This window comes from Miniopterus schreibersii, assembly GCF_964146895.1.
Source record: "Miniopterus schreibersii genome assembly, chromosome: 9".
NCBI classification, from domain to species: domain Eukaryota; kingdom Metazoa; phylum Chordata; class Mammalia; order Chiroptera; family Miniopteridae; genus Miniopterus; species Miniopterus schreibersii.
The window spans coordinates 20,284,301-20,303,857 of NC_138118.1; the positions used below are offsets into that span (position 1 = coordinate 20,284,301).

Here is a 19,557-nt window from a genome sequence, read left to right on the forward strand (position 1 = left end):
AAATTGGCTGGCACCACAACTGTTTCCCTCTTTACCCTGAAATAATGCCATGTATTCCCCATAAATCCTCTGCACCTGTAATATAGGGTTTGCTAGTCTCTCTAGGCTCTTGTTATAACCCATTGTATACTAGTTGCTCAACCTGTTCTGACCTCCAGTTTTCCTCTGTGCCCTGCTTCTCTCTTCTCTGTTTGAAGCACTCTGACAGGCACAGTAGGACTCTGCCTGCTTGGGTTTTGATTCTGTTTTATTCTCTGTACTCTATCTTAAGAATTCTCTACAACCCAAGTAAGTCTCCCTACACTACTACCAAGGTCTGCCATCTACTTGTTTGCAATTAATTAAAATGACTTCATGATTCTGATCTTACCTGGATGTTGGGAGAAAGCCCCAAATGTCTAAATTCAAGGAACTGACACATAGCCTTATTCAAATTATAAAAGCTTTAATAGGAGAAACTTACATACATGGGCAAAGCAGCTGCTCCCAGTGGTGGCCAGTGGGGAAGAATCCACACCCCTCCCAGGACAGGGTCTTTTTTTTATAGGGGGCTAATAGTAAAACCATCTGGTGGGTGGTCAGGTGCACCACCAGAAAGAACAGTGCTTTCCTAAGTTAACAGATAACATCAGACAGTTATCACACTCTATACATTCATTAACCTCCTTCCTGGGGGCCTGACATTTATCTTTGGGCCATATTCTGGTTTTCTGGGTAGTCAGCCAAGCCTGAGGCTATGGAGAGTTGAGCCCAGCATTTCCTAGAAGTCTTTGCTGCTGGAGCCATGTTGTGTCTCAGTGAGTTCCCCTACACTGGCTCACAGGCTCTGTTAGAATTTACTTCTCACTCCAATTCCTTCGCTAATTTACTTCTATTTAGATTTAATGATATAATCGTTCGATGGACTCCCTCACTATCGTCATTGATTGCCTAATTGAGGATTTCAGACACTGCAGAAGAATATTAAAGAGATGTTCTAGAGTCACTGGGGCATCTCAAACCATACCACAGGTTACAACTACTTAATTTATTGATTCAACCATTGTAAATGGAGTATTTATTACGTATGGAAGCATAGGCATGGACGATACCACATAGACCAGGCTCTGCTCTTTTGAAGCTTGCATTCCAGTAGGAGAATACAGAAAATAAGCCAGTAAATAAATAATTTCAGAGTGATAAATGCTGTCCTAGTCCACTTAGGCTGCTATAACAAATACCACAGGCTGGGTGACTTACAAACAACAGGTGAGGGCCCTCTTCTGAGTTGCAGACTCCTTGTTGTATCTTCGCATGTGAAAGGTCCTAGAGAGCTTGCTGGGGCCTCCTTAGAAAGGTACTTACTGCATTCATCAAGGTCCCACAAAGGAACTAATCACCTCCCAATGGCCCCACCTCCTGATACTGTCACATCAGGCATTAGCATTTTAACATATGAATTTGGAGGGGACACAAACATGCAGGCAAGAGCAAACGCCATTGCAGAGTCTAAAACAAGAATGAAGAAAAGAGCAATTAGTGTTGAAAAGGCGAGTTCCTTTTTTCCCCAGACTTTACTTTTTAACGATAGCCATTCTAACAAATCTCAGGTGATCCCTCATTGTAGCTTTCATTTTCTTTCTTAAAATTTATCTTTATTGTTGCAAGTATTACAGATGTTCCCCTTTTCCCCCCATTGACCCCTCCATCCTGCATCCACCCACCCTCCAGGCCTTCTCCACACTCTTGTCTGTGGGTTATGCATATATGCATCTAAGTTCTTTGATTAATCTCTCCCTACTACACTCCCCACTCCCACCTTCCCTCTGAAATTTGTCCGACTGCTCCGTGTTTCTGTATCTCTGGATCTATTTTGTTCCTCAGTTTATTTTGTTCATTAGATTCCACATACGAGTGAGATCATGTGATACTTGTCTTTCTCTAAGTCATTCCCATTTTAAAGTGTGATATATAATGCTAACTCTTAAAGAGATTGTATCAGTTAACACTTCCTCCAAAAATTAAGTCTTATTTCCCCATGCCCAAGCTAACACTGAATTATTATACTGTGTTAAGTATTGTAAAAATGGTATCTCATTGTCATTTTAATCATAATTTCTTCTATTTTGAGAAATTGAGGTATTCATATTTCCTTTACTGTGATTTTAATGATCATATCCTTTTGCCATGTTAGGTTTCAGTTACTTTGAATTGTTTTGTTTAATAGCTCTTTACATATTAGGGGAATTAGACCTTTGTTATAAGTCCCAAACATCTTTTTCCAGTTTGTGTTTTGACTTGTCCGTGGTATTATTCCCATGCAAAAGACAAACTCCTTTTCTATTTGTTTCTAAATATTTGGAGAATAAATGGTACTTGGGTCAGGTTTCCCAGTTTCAGACCCTAGCATGAGGTTCCATGTGCAAGTGATTTATTAAAGAAGTTTTCTCAGGAAAAGCTCTTAAGAGAATGAGAGGCAGAAAGGGAGCCAAGAAAAGTTGCAATTTCACATAAAGTCCTGCAGAGGGAAGTGTTTGCCTGATCATACTGGGGATCCAATGAAGGCCACAGGAAGCAAAACCATGCTGAATTAATGGGAGGAGGGGAAGAAGGGAAACACACCGGATCTGGGGTAAGGAGAGTACAACAGACAATAAAAGTGACCTTGGGGATCCCTGTGGGCCAGTGGCCTATTAACAATGTGCGGGTCAAGGGTCAGTGAAAGGAAAGAATAGGTGAGTTCAAACCCAGCGTTTGACCTAGTCACTCATTATAATTTGTTTTCTCCCCTCCTTCACCTCTTCCTGGATTTACATAGTCAGGAATGATGGTGCCAAAGTTCTTGGGAAAGTCTATTTTCAAAAAGTTGAAGGCCAAGTAAGTATCTGTAGATTGCATATCTTGGAAGTCTGTGGAAAGAGGTAATGGATTGTAAAGGGGACACTTGGCCTTGGTTAAGGAACACAGACTTCAGTTTTTCATCCTTGCTAATAAAGGACATCTTTGTTATACTTCTGGCATACCTGGAAAATAGCCCTTCACAGTGACTCTCGTTGGCACCCTAGACTCTTGCTTCTTGGAGGATGCTCGAGCTCCACTCAGGAAATGCCTTTCACAATTCTCTTGTGAAATAAAATTTAATCCTGTAAGTTAAGTATCAATCTGAGAGCATTTAAAAGAATCTTATGACTCTTTTAATGACAAATACTTCTCTAGCGCAGAGTTTTACCTAATTTAGGACTGCCCTCTTCCAATAGTCACCCCAGGCATGCCCATGTGTGTCTTAGTATTTCCCTAAGGTTGAGGGGGGATCGAGTAGTAAGACTAACAATTCGTAGTCCCTTCGTTCTTTGTAGAGCAGAGTCTAAGACCTCCAGAGGGCAAAAATAAATTAATAATTTTAAATAAGAAATGATGGCATATTTTTTAAGTCTAAAGGGAAATATAGATTGTAAGAATACACACAAATTAAAGTCAGTAAATGCCCCTAAGTAAAAAAGCATAGCACCCTGTTATATTTAGGTGCACAAACACAGTGCAACAGGCAGTACATTAGAAAGACAACATTTACTAGGCATTCTGCCTTGACAAGGGAATTGCAAGTTACTTTGTGGTAGCAATAAATTTCAGTGCCAAAAATTACTTTTCTCCAGTATCTGAACAGAACAAATGCAATGAGTGGTCTCAATGGTGACTTAAGACTTTTACTTTCCAGGCACAATGAACAGAGTACCCTGTTCTAAGTTCCCACGAGTAAAGTGATACTTGAAGTAAAAAATTGATGGTTCCTGGTTCCATAGAGAAGAACAAAGTGTCAAGTTCATAAATGAATGTTCAGTAACCTTGAAAACTTTTCAGGTTTTTAGGATTAGCATTAAAGACAAAGGAAGCAATAAATTTATATAGTTAATTCTCTGGTAGAAATGAAAAGCATACTACTAACATTCACTTTGACACAACATTTATTTTCCCATTAAATTATTTTTTTTAAATATGTCTTTAATTTCAGAGAGAGGGAGAGGAAGAGAGAAACATCAATGATGAAAGAGTCATTGATCAGCTGCCTCCTGCATGGCCCCTGCTGGGTATCAAGCCTGCAACCCCGGGATGTGCCCTGACCTGGAATCAAACCTTCATCTCCTAAATCATAGGTCGATGCTCAACCTCTGAGCTTTGCCAGCCGGACCCCATTAAATTTTATTCTATAATTTAAATTATAATAGCATAACAAAGCTGCTGCTCAAAGCTCAGAATAAGAAAATATCTAAAAAATTAATAGCACTATATATTACTTTACATGTGATGTACCTGGCTTACTAATGTCTTTTGGTTCTCCTTTCCTTGATGAGATTATCAATTCTTTGAACTTAGCTGGTCAATGACTTACAAAGTCTGTATTAGTATTCCTTAGAATTCCATAACCAGTATATGCTTAAGAAACTTTAGATTAGTTTAGCCATCTCCAGGAAGTCGTTCTAAAATGTGATCTGTAATACTTTTCTAATGTATAAGATCAGGAGTTTTCCTCAATATGATTAGATACAAATCACAATAGCATCTAAACAAGATAATTGTATTTTAGACATCTTTTTAAAAAATATGTTTTTATTGATTTTTTTAGAGAGAAAGGAAGGGAAAGGAAGAGAAACATTGATTTGAGAGAGAAACGTTGATCATTTGGCCCCAGTATGCACCCAAACTGGAGATCAAACCCACAACTCAGGTATGTGCCAGGAATCAAACTGGTGGCCCCTCGGTGCATGGGACTGTGCTCAACCAACTGAGCCACACTGGCCAGGGCAAGACATCTTTTGACATCAACATATACATAAGGGTTCTTTCTCCTTTTTATTTTTTATTTTTTTGCATTTATTTGTTGACAAAACCAAGTTATCTGTCCTGTACAGTTTCCTAGGATCTGAATTTTTATCATGACATCCTCGATGTGTTGTTTTTGCATTTTTCTTTGTTTCTTATGCTTCCTGTGAATTGGTAGAAGCTGATCAGATTTAGGGTTGATTTTTATGAGGATTTATTCTTAACTAATATTAACATACTTCATATAGGTGGTATGTACTATCTGGTTTTATCTTTTTGTGTGATGTTAACAACCATTGAGAATCAGTGCCTAGATCCATTAATTCATTAGAAATTGCAAAATGGTTATATTCTGTCATACCTTCTTCAGTCATTGGTTTCAAAAAAAAAAAGAAACTTCCCTTCCTCCACTATTTGGTTACCTCAAGGTATAGTTCGTGTAGGAAATGTATAATAAATGGTTGATTCTTTCCCTTTATTTACCTGGTCTCAGAGTGATGAGTTGGTTCCTTAACATTCATTCTTCAAAGGTGGTCAATAAAGGTTTTTCTTTTGTATCATTTTAACCTCATGGATTTAAATATAATTAATACATTTCAATCCACTGCAGTTATTTCTTTAGTTATTTTTTAATTTCCCCCTCTTTGTCAGTAGAAGACTGACTCCAAGTTAACTTGTGAGTATCTTTGTACACTAGTGATCCTTGATAGCATCCTTGCTTTATGGTATAAAAAGATGTTTCAGACTCATCTTGTACATTCCCCTCTCTTAGGCCTGGAATCAGACATTTGGTATTTTTAAGGGTAAATGATATTTATATAGTATGAGAGCTAAGGGTACATTGTTAGTAGAATGGTTAAGTAATTTAAGTTTTTCTTCCATGCGGTCAAAAAAAGCACTGACTGCCTGATACCAGAATCACTGTATCTGTGGGCTGTAATTCTCTGTAAACCAGCAAAAAGAAATTTGGTGCAAATAATTCATCTGTATTTTCTGTTGAGATCTAATGAAACAATAACTAGTTGAAGGTCAAAAGAAAAGCGATCAAGGTTGGGTACTTCCATGTGATATTAAGTCATTTCACTACTGTGAGTCAGATGTAATTTCTTCTACTTATCACAGCTTTTATGGAGACCAATAATGAAAGCACCTGATAATAATAGCTGACATTTGCTAGGGTGTTTTTTGTTTTATTTTATGTGACAGGTTTATGCCAAGTAAATTACCTACTTGATATTAAATCTGTAGAAAAAGACAAAAAAGAATACTGTGATTATCTCCCTTTTATAAAAGAGAATATGGAAGATTAGAGAGGCTGAGTGCCTCGCTGTTTCCATAAAGGGAAGTTAGGAAGATCTGGTGGATTTCTTACCCAGGAGTCTTGAGCCAAAATAAGTCCTCAGAGAATCTTCAGCTGGAAAATGTGGAGACTGGTTGAACATTATCAGCAGTAGTAGCTAAATTAATAAAAAGTGCATTAAAGTCGTGGTCAAATGCTGAATGAATATATTTGGAGTCCTTTACAATCAGAGTTATGATGGAAAGAATATTTAGCAACCTGGATTCCAGACTGGGCTCTTTTACAAAGTGGTTCTTTGACTTTGCCAAGTGATTTATTCTCTTCAGGCCTCAGCTTTTCACAGAAGAGTTAAACTATGATTTCAGAGGCAAATGTGCTAGGGTGAGAACAGTAATGCTTGAGAATGACTTTGCAACAACTCACTATTAATATGTAGAGTTTAAAAAAGACCCTTCTAACATATTTATAGATTCTACTTTGATTCAGGTTTCTGAATCACTTATTGATTCATTCAAAATACACATCGGGAACCTACTATGTGCCTGGTACTGTAACAAGTAGTGTTTAGCAGTGAACAAACCGAAGTTCTCATATTCCTAACTTACATTTTAGTGAGGGAAGACAGAAAATAAACATACTAATATATACTATTTCAGATAAATGCTACAGATCAAAGAGTAAACAAGGGAAGCTAATGGAAGTATCCAGCCCCAGAGCCCTCTTTGTTCTTCCGCGAATACAGCAGGCCCGCAACCCAATGAGCACCGGCTGACTCATGCACCTGGCATACTCCTCCCCAGCACCCTCATGGCTAAATCTCACTGACTCAAACATCATCTGCCTCAACGAGGTTCAACACATGGGAAGTCCCACCTCTCCCACTGTGCTCTCTATTTTCTCTCCCATATAGATCTAGCATCTGATATAAATTGCTTATTTGAGCATTTAATGTCTGTCTTCCCCAGCTAGAATGTAAGTTTCAAGAAGGCAAGGATGTATTTCAGAGCCTTGAACAGTGCCTGATAAGAAGCAATGCTTAATAAATTGATTAACGTACAAGATAATAACTGAATGAATGAATTAGGAGGGTGAACTGGGAAGTCTTCTCTGATGAGGTGTGTAAATAGTAAAAGCTTGACATTTAAAAATCGAAGCTTAAAGAAATTATTAATTAAATTGTGCTACATCCAGTTGATCAACATTATGTGGCCTTAAAATTATTTTTAAGTTATGTTTATGAGGATTGTGAAAAGCATGAAAACTACTTATAACATATGGTTAAATGAAAAACACAGGAGGCAAAGTGTGCATGTGTTATTATTACAACCATGTTTTAAAAAAAAAGTCTTTAGAAGGAATGTTAGGAAGAAATATAACAAAAGTTACCAGTATATGAGATAATGTTTATTGGTGACTTCCTCCATTATTTTTTCTATTTAAAAAACTGTTCTATAATGTGAGTATATCATATTTAATATGAAAATAAACTCATATTTTAAATAGTTAATCTATGTAATGCTTCCTCTTATTTATGGTATTATAACAGTTTTTTGTTTTGTTTGTATTTCACATTTAGAAACTGACCTTCACAATGTCAGTAACCTCTGATAAGCAGGGACCTAGAGTTGAAAAGAACATGCCTGGGTTGCAAATGTTTCATAGAAAGACAAAGGAGGTGGAATCAACTCTCATGCTTTCTATAATTAACATCATACCTATACTTTTTCTTTTCTTTTTTTACTATTTGTTAAGTCTGTATTTATTTTTTTCTTAATTTTATTTTTATTTAAAATATTGCAAATGTCTCTTTTTCTCCCCAATGACCCATTCCACCCCGTCCCATCCCCCTCCCCAGTCCCTCTCCACACCATCGTCCGTGTCCTTGGGTTGTGCATATATGCATATAAATTCTTTGGTTACTCTCCTTCCCTCCACAAAGTAGATTGTCTCCAGGGGAAGGAAATCCTATCAGTTGAGCGTGCCCCTCAAAAGAACACAATGCATAAGTGAGTATAAATAACATCAGAAAGAGAAAATTGCCCACGACTGTTTTATCCTAAGTGTTTCCATTATTTTGATGATCGAGGGGAGGTGGTTGAAGATTAAAAACATATACTAATAGCCAAAGTATGCATGGGATGTGTTATTCCATTTACTCCTCAGAATAATGCACTGAGACAGAAATTATCTTACCAAATTTTAGATGAGAAAAGGGGGAATATAAAGACATAACCAGAAGGCTGGTGAATCTATGATTCAAATTAGATTCAAATTGACTATAAACCATACTCAATATTCACACACGGAGGCCAGAAATATGGAATATTTCTTGGTACACCCCTTCCCCAGTAGCACTTCTGGGTCCCTTAAGTGTATTTATTACATATTTTCTTAACAATGGTTTTTGCTTGCAAAAGACACCAAAGGCATTTTTATTAACAAGGTTCTGGCTCCTGGCTCTAGAGCAATGTCAGCCTAGGTGAGCATGAATATTATCCTGAAGGCTTTCACAGTATTTAAATTGCCAGGGCCTTTGAGGGAAGGACTTCGGTAGGGTGAAAGGAGTGCCATATCGAACAGATGCTTGTGCAATGAGTTGGGAACAGCTCCCCTTGCCTCAGCGCCTGCATCCTCAGGAGAAGCCACACCAGGAACTGGCTCTTCGCTCAGTGACCCAGGCAGGGAGCAGAAGCCTGAAACAGGACTCTTCAGTGGACCAGATGACCAGGTCACACCCTCAGGTGACCCTGTTTGTTGAAGCAGACGATTACTTAGTAATCTGTCCTTAACTAAAGTGCTAGTTGGAAAACTAATCTTTGAAACCAATAATTTAATATTTATATTATACTTTTATGTATATACCATGTTCATATAAAGCCTAAAATATATTAGCTCTAGTTTAAAAACAACTTAAACATTCCCGTAAGGAAAGCGAGTGCATTGATTTTACTCCTGGATCTGGTTTCTTGGCTAAATAAAGTGTTATGTTGCTATTTATGTTAAGTGACATACATAAGATCTACCTAGAATACCTTTCAGTGGATTTCTCGAGAGAAAAATTGTTGTAAGTTTTATCTCTTTCCTAAGTGACTGCTCTAAAGGCCACGTAAGTCCCTTTAAACTCAATTATCTCACAACCGAATGTCCCAGTAGCCCACTAAAACCAGCAGACACAGTGTTACTAGTGAGGCAGGAAAACTGGAAACCCCAGAGCAGCCATCAACAGTCTGCATCTCTCTGCAGTCAGCCCCTTCGTATCCCTGATAACAATGACAGGAAAACTTCTCCGCCATCACTGCCAGGTCCGTGTCAGACGCTTCTCCTTTCACATTAAAGCCTCCGTCCTCGGAGGCCTCTATGTGGTAACTTGCAGGGTTCAAGTGAAGGTAGTCTGGCGCCTTCCACAGCTTCCTCTTGCACCTCCCGTTATTCCCGCAGAGGTGCAAGCTGCACATCTCTGCCGCTCTGGTCACGTTGACTATGTAGCTCCCTAACTCGGAGCCCACAAACTGCTTCACCTTTGTACAGTTGCCCTGGACATGCAGAAACAAATGACTTTAGTGGGTTTTTCTGGGACTGATAGGATTAGAGCATTCTAGGCCCACAAAACGTCAACTCTCTTTGGACTTGGTTGAAACCCCATAGCTTCGTTCTAGTTGCTCAGGCACAGGGGACCCAGATCAGAAAGATCGAGAAGTCGGAGGGCCAGGAGATGGAGAACAGGTGACAGTGGAGCTAAGCAACTGAACCTGTAAATGGGCCCCAGAGTAAGCATATGTGTCCTTGCCTTCTTCCAATTTACTTCTTTTTTCTTCCTAGTTCCCAAGTTAATGGGTGTGAAAAAAAGAGGAACAGACCTAGATTAGAAACCCTGCCAGAACTGCTGTTCTCCTGCCACCTTTCAGGTCTGTGGTACCTTCCAGGGTTGTGTTAGAACCTGAATCATCATGTTCTACCAGTTTATTGTTGACCATCAGGGTATAGCCTTCTAGATGTTCCTGTTAATTGTGTTCAAATATCAATTGCCCTGGGTTCTAGTTGTCTGTACACAATTCAAATAGAGGAAAGCCTGGAAGGCTGACTAGGTCCCTGTGTGTGTGTGTGTCTGTGTGTGTGTGTGTTTCCTAGTATGGTTCTAAACAGAGGCCAACTGGTTTGTGCAGTGAACTTCCTGATCAAGCTCTTCTCATGAGCCACATAGGCTGGAGGGGAAATATCACACCTGGAGAGACAGGAATTAATTCTTTCAGTTTCTACCTAATTCTCATATGTGGATAGAGGAGACTTTTAACCTTACATTGTCACAGAGAGTTTCATGAGCAATAGCTTGGTAACAAGAAATTGAGGCTGTGAAATTCTAAGACTATCAGATCATCATGAACTTGAAAAAATTCAATTTAACAAAAATTGTTGAGGAGACAAGGCAAAATATATCATGCTGTAGTGATAGAAACAAACAACATCTGGAAAAACAGAAAAGGCTGTGATTAATGTGGATTAGGGAAAACTAGCAAGACTTCTTGGAGTAAATAGTACCTGAGCTGGGAGAAATTTGAAGAGACATAAATCTTATTTTAAATGTTATTAATTTTTAGCTAATTTCTATGTAGAGGAAAAATAGGCTCAATGTGAAGATTAAAAAGTTCCCATCTGTTTCTACTTCTCAAAGCAGGATATAACGCACTTTATGCAGTGGTTGAATGCAAGTGCTCCAGAGCGAAACTGTATGTGGTTAACGCAAGCTCCACCACTAACTAGCAAACTAGCTACTACCTCAGATTCCTTCCTGATTTCCTCAGCTGCAAACAAGGATGGTAGTTCCTGCCTCATAAAGGTTATTATGACTAGCAAGTGAGCAAATCCAAAACAAAAAAACACAGCACAATCCTCACACATCATAAACATTCAACAAATGTCAGTACTTTTACTACTATCTTAATAAAAGTTAATATTTATGGAGCTCCTATGTTTCAGGCACTGATTTGGACTTTTTTAGTAAAGCTAGTTTACTGTGAAAGCCTGAAACCTCTGGTTAGTGAGATCTATAGGAAAACAGAGCAAGCTCTTTAAACAATGTTAACTAAACCTTTGAGGTACTGTCTTACCTTAGATGAAGTTAAATTCATGTCTCCCCAAATAACAAAGCCTGCAGCTCCCAAGGCAGCACTTTCTCCAATGGTACTGATTAGATCTTGCTAGATTGGAGAGAGTAGAGTTCATTATACATTTGAACATAAAACAACATGCCACGAATTAGGATTAGAGGCTGAGTTCAATCTAATGGGTTGGAACTACTTTCTTTCTTAGGATAATGAAAATATTGAATGACCCAAGGCTCAGAAATTACTCTATAATCATATGGAAAACCTATTAAATATTTTTATAGCAAAATTTACATTTAGCCCAACAAGTTATTATTTTGAAGACAATTAGCCTGTAAATAGCCACCAAAAGTTGTTTAATCATATCCAGATATATGCACATAATCCAGAAACAACCCAAAAGTCTTCCTTCCCCAAATGTGAGGAATGGCTCATATTCCTCTTAGCTAAGTTACCTTTTCATCCTGCGACACTCCCCTGAGAACTTGGACTCTGCAGTGACTTGGAGGGTTTTGTGTCATTTAGATTCTGAGATCAAGTGAAGGAACACAGTGTTAAGGACTTGCAGGCTCCGATTTGTTCTGGCCCTTATTTATTTATTTTTTTAAACATATCTTTATTGATTTCAGAGAGAGGGAGGGGGAGAGAGAGAGGTAGAAAGAGCAATGATGAGAGAGTCATTGATCGAGCCCGCAGCCTGGGCTTGTGCCCTGACCAGGAATCGAACCCCGATCGCCTGGATCCTAGGTCGATGCTCAACCGCTGAGCCACACCCAGCTGGGCTGTTCTAGCCCTTATATTTGGTCCCTGAAATTATTTGTGTTTAATGTAAAAGTACTTGACTTAATGAAGTTGATTTATGATTCATCAAGCAATGGTAAGCCTGCTGAAATTTTTGTCAACATGGTTAAGATGGATGAAAACTGAATTTCACTGGGAGAATTTGGTTTTGTCATCCTAAAAGATTATTGTTTTAGTGTTTAAAGACTTTAATATGGATCCCTTGATTTCAGAGGGAAATTAAGAGTTGAATATATGCAGTTGGTTTCCTAAATTAAGTTCCTACAGTAGGTTTCCTAAATAAGTTTGTTAAATTATAATATATTCCCCCATCAGTTATATGCTGAAAACTGTAATTGGGTGATTTGGTGGCAAATAAAAGCAGAAGTTTAAACTGTATTTTGCCTGGGATATTTTATATTAATATCAGTACTTGAGAAATAAGTCTCCTTATCTGACACTTTTAAGGTCCACTCAAATAAATGGTTTTGCAATCTCGGTTTTTAAAGTTTTTGTAGGTTTTTTTCTGGGCAATTTTCTGGAAATTTTCAAGAAGAGAAGAGATTTTGGTTCAAACTAATTTTTCTTTCAGGCTCACAACCATTTTCATTTTCAATGACCATGGCATCTGCTGAATAGGTCAGAGCTAACATGGCAGGAAGGGGAGACTTTGTGAGGCTCAAATAAAGATAGTTTAAGTGCCCAGAATTAAGACTGTGCTGGGTGCATGTCCATGGCCTTTTTTGGCAAAGATGTAAGGGAGCAGAGTTGCTCCCTCTACTCACTTTGAAACTTCCCTGAGTAAAGCGATGCCATATTCACATGATGTCATGATGTGATCAGAGGAACCAAAATCCCCCAATGGCCTTCTATGAATTCTTATTAAGTTTATGTTGCACCTTTTTCAGCTATCTCAGCTACCTTGAATATGCTATTCTGGTTTTTTGTGTTTTTTTTTTAGGCTTTATTTTCTTTCCTTTTCAGGTTTCTATTCAGATACCCTGAAGCTCAAAGATTCTTTTCTCAGTCATGTCCAATCTGATAAGCCCATCAAAGACATTCTTCATTTCTGTTCCAGTGTTTTCTATCTCTAACATTTCTCTCTGGTTCTTTCTTAAAATTTCCTTCTTTCTGCTAACCATGTCCATCTGTTCTTGCATGGAGTCTACTTTACCCATTAGAATCCTTAGCATATTCGTCACAATAGCTTTAAATTCCTGGTCTGATCATTCCAACATCCCTGCCATATATATATCTTGTTCTGAGGCTTGCTCTGTCTCTTCAAATTGTGTTTTTGCCTTTTAGTATGTCTTGTAATTTTTTCCTAGATAGCTAGACGTGGTTTACTTTTTCTTGATGGGCAGATAGCTCACACTAGGTAAAGGGAACTGTGATGAATAGGCCTTTAGTAATGTGCTAGTAAGGTTGGGGGGGATGGAAGGGTTTATAGTGCTATGATTAGGTCTCTCTTTAATAAGACTTTGCCTCTAGGCTGTGAACTTCACAAATGCTTCTCAGTTGTTTTGTTCCCCATCTTAGGTGGGACAGGCTGGCTAAACAGGGTTAGAGTTTGGTATTTCTCTTCTAAGTGGAAGGCTCGAGCCAGCTGAAGTTGAATATTTCCCTTCCCCCAGGTGAATTAGGCTCTGATAAGATCCCAGTAAGTTTGGCTGTGGTTAAAGAGTTTCTCCTGAGAGCACACTGTTAAGAACAGAAAGCTCTGGAGTGTTCATAATGGTTCCATTTCTCCCCTGCCTGCCAGATGCATGAGGGGATTTTTCTCTGATATTCAGGGTGAGGACCTGATGAGCAGCTGGAGGTAAAACTCACATAAGTGAACCCCCCTTCCCCCTACCCATGATTGGGTCCCTAGAGTTTTTAATCTCTCAGACCTGTCTACGCTGAGCCTCCAGCAATTATCCATTACAGTTCAGGCTTCCCCACTCCATCCTGCAGTGGTGCCTGCAGAAGTTTCTGCTCATGGACTTTGATCTGTTAAGTTGTGATTCTCTGCATTCACCTGTCTGTCTCTCCAATTTCGAGGGCAGCAATCTGCCCTGTGTTCTCACTTCTCTTATGACTCAAAGAAGAGTTGTTTTTCAGTTTGTTTAGCTTTTTGTTTATTAAGATGAAGTGGCAACTTACAAGCTTCTTACATGCTGGACTAGAAACCAGAAATCTCCCATGAATTCTTTGGGTTATAGCATTGTCATTAGAGGGAGGAGGGAGTCACCATATTTACATTTTGTATTTATATGTTATTGATCCATATTAAGTAAGGAAGCTACAGAAGTTTGTCATGGAAGTCACACCTTGTGAGGTTGATATCAGGAGGGAATGCTAGTTTCTTCTCAATGTGTCCTTTAGTGTCATTATCAGAATTCATTGGGGCTAATTCAAAATGGCAAGTCTTCCCACACATGTTGACTGGAGATAAGTAGTAAGTAGCAGATATTAATGCAGATTTCTGTATCAAATTAGCTTACCATCACCTAGCCGAGAGCAGGGTGCTGAGTGAATCATAGAGCAACTATGTTTTGGGGACCTAAAAAACAAGGGCACTACTCAGGGAAGTCACAGGTAAGACGCTGCTGGGAGCAGATTGGGATCACCTGAAAGCCACATGAGTGATGTCACGTGAAAGGAAAATAAACAAAAAGCAAAGCCATGGCGTTGGAGCTCAGTAGGTTAGAGCACCATCCCAGTACACCAAGGTTGCAAATTCGATCCCTGGTCAGGGCACATACAAGAACAACCAATGAATGCATAAATAAGTGGAACAACAAATTGATGTTTCTCTCTCCCTTCCTCTCTCTCTCTCTAAAACCAATAAAGAAAAAAGGAAAAGCAAAAGATGTTATAGCAACAAATCTTCCAGGTCCTAGGATAGTATAAGATTGTCTTGCCCTACCCGTGATCTTTGGAAGTAGAGCATACAGGCACCCAGAGGACTCACCCTCCACACTTGGGTTTCAGTCCCTGGTAAACCACAGCACATGTAGGGTGCCAACTGCAGGGAGCAGGAACATCACTATAAGCTTCCTTTGTGTGTTACCAAGGGGAATATTAATTCATTACAGGGAAAAACATCTTGAAATCTAGTCGAGAGAACTTCTTGCATTATTATTTAATGCAGACATCAAGTTATATCTAGGTTGTATTTATATGTAAGTGGTGTAGGCAATCTTCTGTGTGACATGAGGTTTTATTGCCCCGTATCATTCCCCCAAGTTATGGCTGCTGACAGAGATTCCATTCTTAGATATTCCCCTCCCAAATTTCAGGCCTTAATGCCTGATTAAAAGTAATAGCTTTACCACATGTATTTCTTTAGTATTTCAAATTTTCACATATATATTTACTTATTTGACTTTCATAATACTTCTGCTATGTAGGTAGGGAGTATAAGACTGTCTGTCCCATTTTGTAGATTAAGACAATAAGGCAGAGGGGTTAAGAGACTTGCTACTTATTGGTAAATCTTTTTTCTAATCCTAGCTACATGTGTGTGTACACACACATACACACTCATACACACACACACAACACACACACTCTCTCACACACTCACACACATACTTTATAAAATGCAGATATCTTGGGAAAGATCAGAAATGGAAGCCATTACTAGTCACTTATGGGTTGGTATAAATAAACTGAGTTTTTAAAATTTTGTGGGCAGATTTTTATGGAAGATAGAGTAAAATGGTAGTTAAACTGGTGGCTTAAAACATTTGAAAATACCTTGCCATACAGGAAGTTTTCAGAATGATACCTTGGGACTGCCAAAGAAAACTGTTTCTAGATAAGACCCTGACTGTTGCCTCTTTTTTCCTTCAAGAGATAGGCGCATTCCTGAGGCCGTCGCTACTCATGAAGTAGCTTACCCTAGGTTTGAATCATGTGCAGAATGTACCAGTAGCCTAAAGTAATCTTATTGAAATGAACACTTTGTCCCATAAAGTTTATTGTTTCTTCCAAAAGTAAATTTATTATCACTAAAGAAGGAAACTTATTTAAGCCAAACACAGAAAAGGAAAATAAGTTTCATAGAAGAAGGTGGTATTTAACTTTCAATTCTAGAGTCAAGACTATTTTGTAAAGATTAGATAACTTTTTTAAACCTTTCAGATAGTACTGATTTCTTATCACGCTCAATCATTTGTTGCTAATTTTTCTGGGTTGTACACATATCAGTTCACAATAGAGGTGTGTTTTTTTCTTACTCATTTCATTAAGGATGTCAAAGGCATAGCATTTACTAAATCCTCATACATTGGTGCCATTTCTCCATCTGAGGAGTAAGCTCTATTCTGTATGTGCTTCACAGGTACCTACTGGTTATGGTAGGGCCCTCACCTGGGTGTTTCCTGAGTCTGCCTTTGTATACCTAACACTCAGAACATCTCTATACATTTATACATTGAAAACACACTGGAGAACTGAAACTTGTAATGGTAGACAAAGAAGAAATGTCATAAAAACCTTAGTATCCAGTAACATCTTAAAACACTACTGTATCGCAAATGGGAAGACATGAGCAAGTCTCAAGTCTTCTCATCAAAGAAAGTTACATATTCAAGTCCAAAGGTTAGAGTGTCATTTACTTTTAAGTTATCTCTAGAATTTTCTATTTAAGTGACTGGAGTAGCAAAGGGAGAAAAAGGGAGTAGGGAGAAAGTTTATCTATTCTAAAAGTTAACCTTGTGGTTTGTGTGCGGTCTTTGGCTACATATACGACTTAAGTAAAATAAACAGAATAAAACTTCTACTAGTAAGCTTTAACCTAGGGTTACAAAACCACCTACTAGTGATGAAGTCATTACTGAATTTTAGAAACTCGTACAGCTCTTACCAACTTTCCATTAGTTGTAGTCATAAAGTCAAGAATAAACCAGATGGCTAAATCTATAAATTCACCTACTTTTAGCAGATTTGCAACTCCCTGATGCCTTTAAATTTTTTTAAAAAATTTAATTGTGGTTAAAAAACACATACATAAAATTAACTATCTTAGCTATTTTTAAGTGTACAGTTCAGTAGTGTTAAGTATATTCACATGGTTATATCTCTTTTATACCTTTATCAAAGCTGGTATTATACATTAAAAAGAAAACACTTTTCTCTTGACATTTTAGATGGTGAGGTCAGAAAGACAAATGCCTTCTGTTGCACTTCCACATGTGTGAGCAAACGTCTCCACTTTCAGACACCCTCTCTGATCTTCAACCTGTTTACCACCAACTGTTTCAATAACCTTTCCAAAGGGCCAATTGTAAGGGAGCACAAAGTTGGGGAGCAGGACGTCGTGCTGGTTGCTGATATTGCATTTTAACCTCAGCCCTCCTTACTTCATTCCTTAAAAGGACAATAATAAATAAGATAATCAAATTTATTTTGCTTACACAAAAATTTAAGTGGATGACTAGTCAAAGGAGGAGTTATGCTCCTTCCTGACAAAACACTAATTGGGAATTCTTCAAAGAGCATAATTAACAAGGAAATGTTTCTTTTAGAGATGGGAGAAAATCCCCCTGTCATTGGCAAGGGGTGTCTTACCTTGGAAAGAAAAAATAAAGGTTCATCTCTGTAGCCTAGCCTTGTGTAGACAAACACAGGCAGAGCGTAATCATGGGATGTCATGGTGGAGATCCTCATGGATTCATGCACCCGAAATTGCGAGAAGCGCAAAATGTCTTCACCATCTCCAAGAGATTTCCTGACACCGATAGAAGGATACACAGCAGCACTGCTGTTCCAGAGCCAAGAGAGCTCATTGTTCCTCAAAACTTCCTGTTCTGGGCATGACCCAGTGTAGTTTGGGGCATAAACATTATAATTATGGCAATCAGGATATAAATAATAACCCCAAAGTCCTTTGGGTCTGCTCTTAATTCCCAATTCGATGGTTTCCTTCATGAAAGCTTTTGCACTTTTTTCAAATGTTGCCTTGGCTAAACATTCAATGTCAGTAGCTGACACATTCTTTAGCATATCAGAAATAAGCTTTCTTGACTTCTGTCTGTAGACATTTTTTTGGTTCCAGTTCCGGGTCCACTGAGGTCGCCAGTGTTCCCAATCTATAACAGCAAGTCCACTGAAATCTTTAGAAGGAATATAATAGTTAATGTCTTGGTCAACCTTTTTTAGATGTACTTGCAAACTTGTGTTCTGGGGCAGACCCCCATTAATGGGAACCCCCTGCGATGTATACCATGGATAGTATCCCAATCTGTTGACATAAAATATAGTGACATTTTGCCCCCTGGCTTTGCCAAGTGGGCTTCCAATCATCTGAAACATTTTCAAATTCAGTCTTATATTATATTTTGTAAAACACTTATCAATTGGAGCATTCCAAGCAGCTATAAAAGGCTTCCTTTGATAAATTGGAAGTCGGGCAGGTTTTAGAGAAGAGATAGACTTCAGAAAGAAAAATATGAGCAGCCATGATGTGAGATGTATTGGTTGTACGTAAAACTTTAATTGTCCTTCAGATAATAGTTTCATGATAAGACAAAAATTTTTATCTTCTGCTTTTGTGCACTCTAGAAGACCTGTGGAAAGATTTAATTTTCTATTAGTGGTAATTTTGAGGAAAAAGACTCAAATATTGGATGGATATTATTATTGTTGTTACATATTTATAAAGTATATTTTATTTAAAGGTCTTAAAGAAGCCTATAAGTAAACTGAGATATAGAAGCAAGTGCAGTAACCTGGCTTCTATTCAGGGGCAAGCAATGCAGTTCAACAAACATTGAGATTCAGACCCTGTGTCCAGAATACAAACTGAATAAAATGAAGTCTTTGCCCTCAAAAAAGCTCATGATCAAATAAAGATGTAAAATAATAACCACTCTCATTTTAGAAAACTCATCAAATCCTAGGCACTGTGCTTAAGTACTTTATTAAATATTTATCTCATTTAATCTTGTAATAAATTTTTGTTATTTCATTAAATAACTCAAAATGTCCAGCCGCTTTCCAGCTTTCCTTGCAGCTAGAATGCTGATATGTAACTCTGGCCAGGCCAGTTAGATGCATCCTATTCCAGACTCTGAATTGAAATCTTGGGAGCCAAGAGTTTGAAAGGTGGGAGGGCCAGTTGTGAAAGAAATTCCGCTGTTCAGGAGTGGCAGTGCCTAGCAGGCCCTCCAGAACCTGATATCCATGGTGTTACTGTTAAATAGCAGCATTGTCCTCAAAGGACAGCACTTTTCTGCTCAAGTCAGTGAGGTTTTGTTTTGGTTGCTTAAAACTGGGAACTCTGATACACAGAGGATCTTTCCCTGGAATCTGTGACTTTTGAGTATTTCTTTTTTTATATATATATCTTTATTGATTTCAGAGAGAGGGCAGCAGAGGGAGAGAGATAAAAACACCAATGATGAGAGAGTCACTGGGTATCGAGCCCGCAACCCGGGCATGTGCCCTGGCCGGGAATCGAACCTCGATCTCCTGGATCCTAGGTCGATGCTCAACCGCTGAGCCACGCCCGGCCGGGCTTGAGTATTTCTTTTAACAAAGCTGATCACCTGTTATGATGCATGTTATATGCAATTATAATTTAAAAAA

At 38.4% G+C, this 19,557-nt stretch overlaps 1 protein-coding gene across 1 annotated transcript; it reads right to left on the bottom strand.

Annotated features, from left to right (window-relative positions):
• Positions 1–9,228: 9,228 nt before the first annotated feature.
• Positions 9,229–18,489, bottom strand: HYAL4 (hyaluronidase 4; the record flags this gene model as incomplete). The annotated part of the gene is made up of 3 exons (XM_081146477.1): positions 9,229–9,630; positions 11,203–11,292; positions 17,539–18,489. The coding sequence occupies 3 exons, from the start codon at positions 18,487–18,489 to the stop codon at positions 9,229–9,231; spliced, it is 1,443 nt and encodes a 480-aa protein (XP_081002603.1).
• Positions 18,490–19,557: the final 1,068 nt, after the last annotated feature.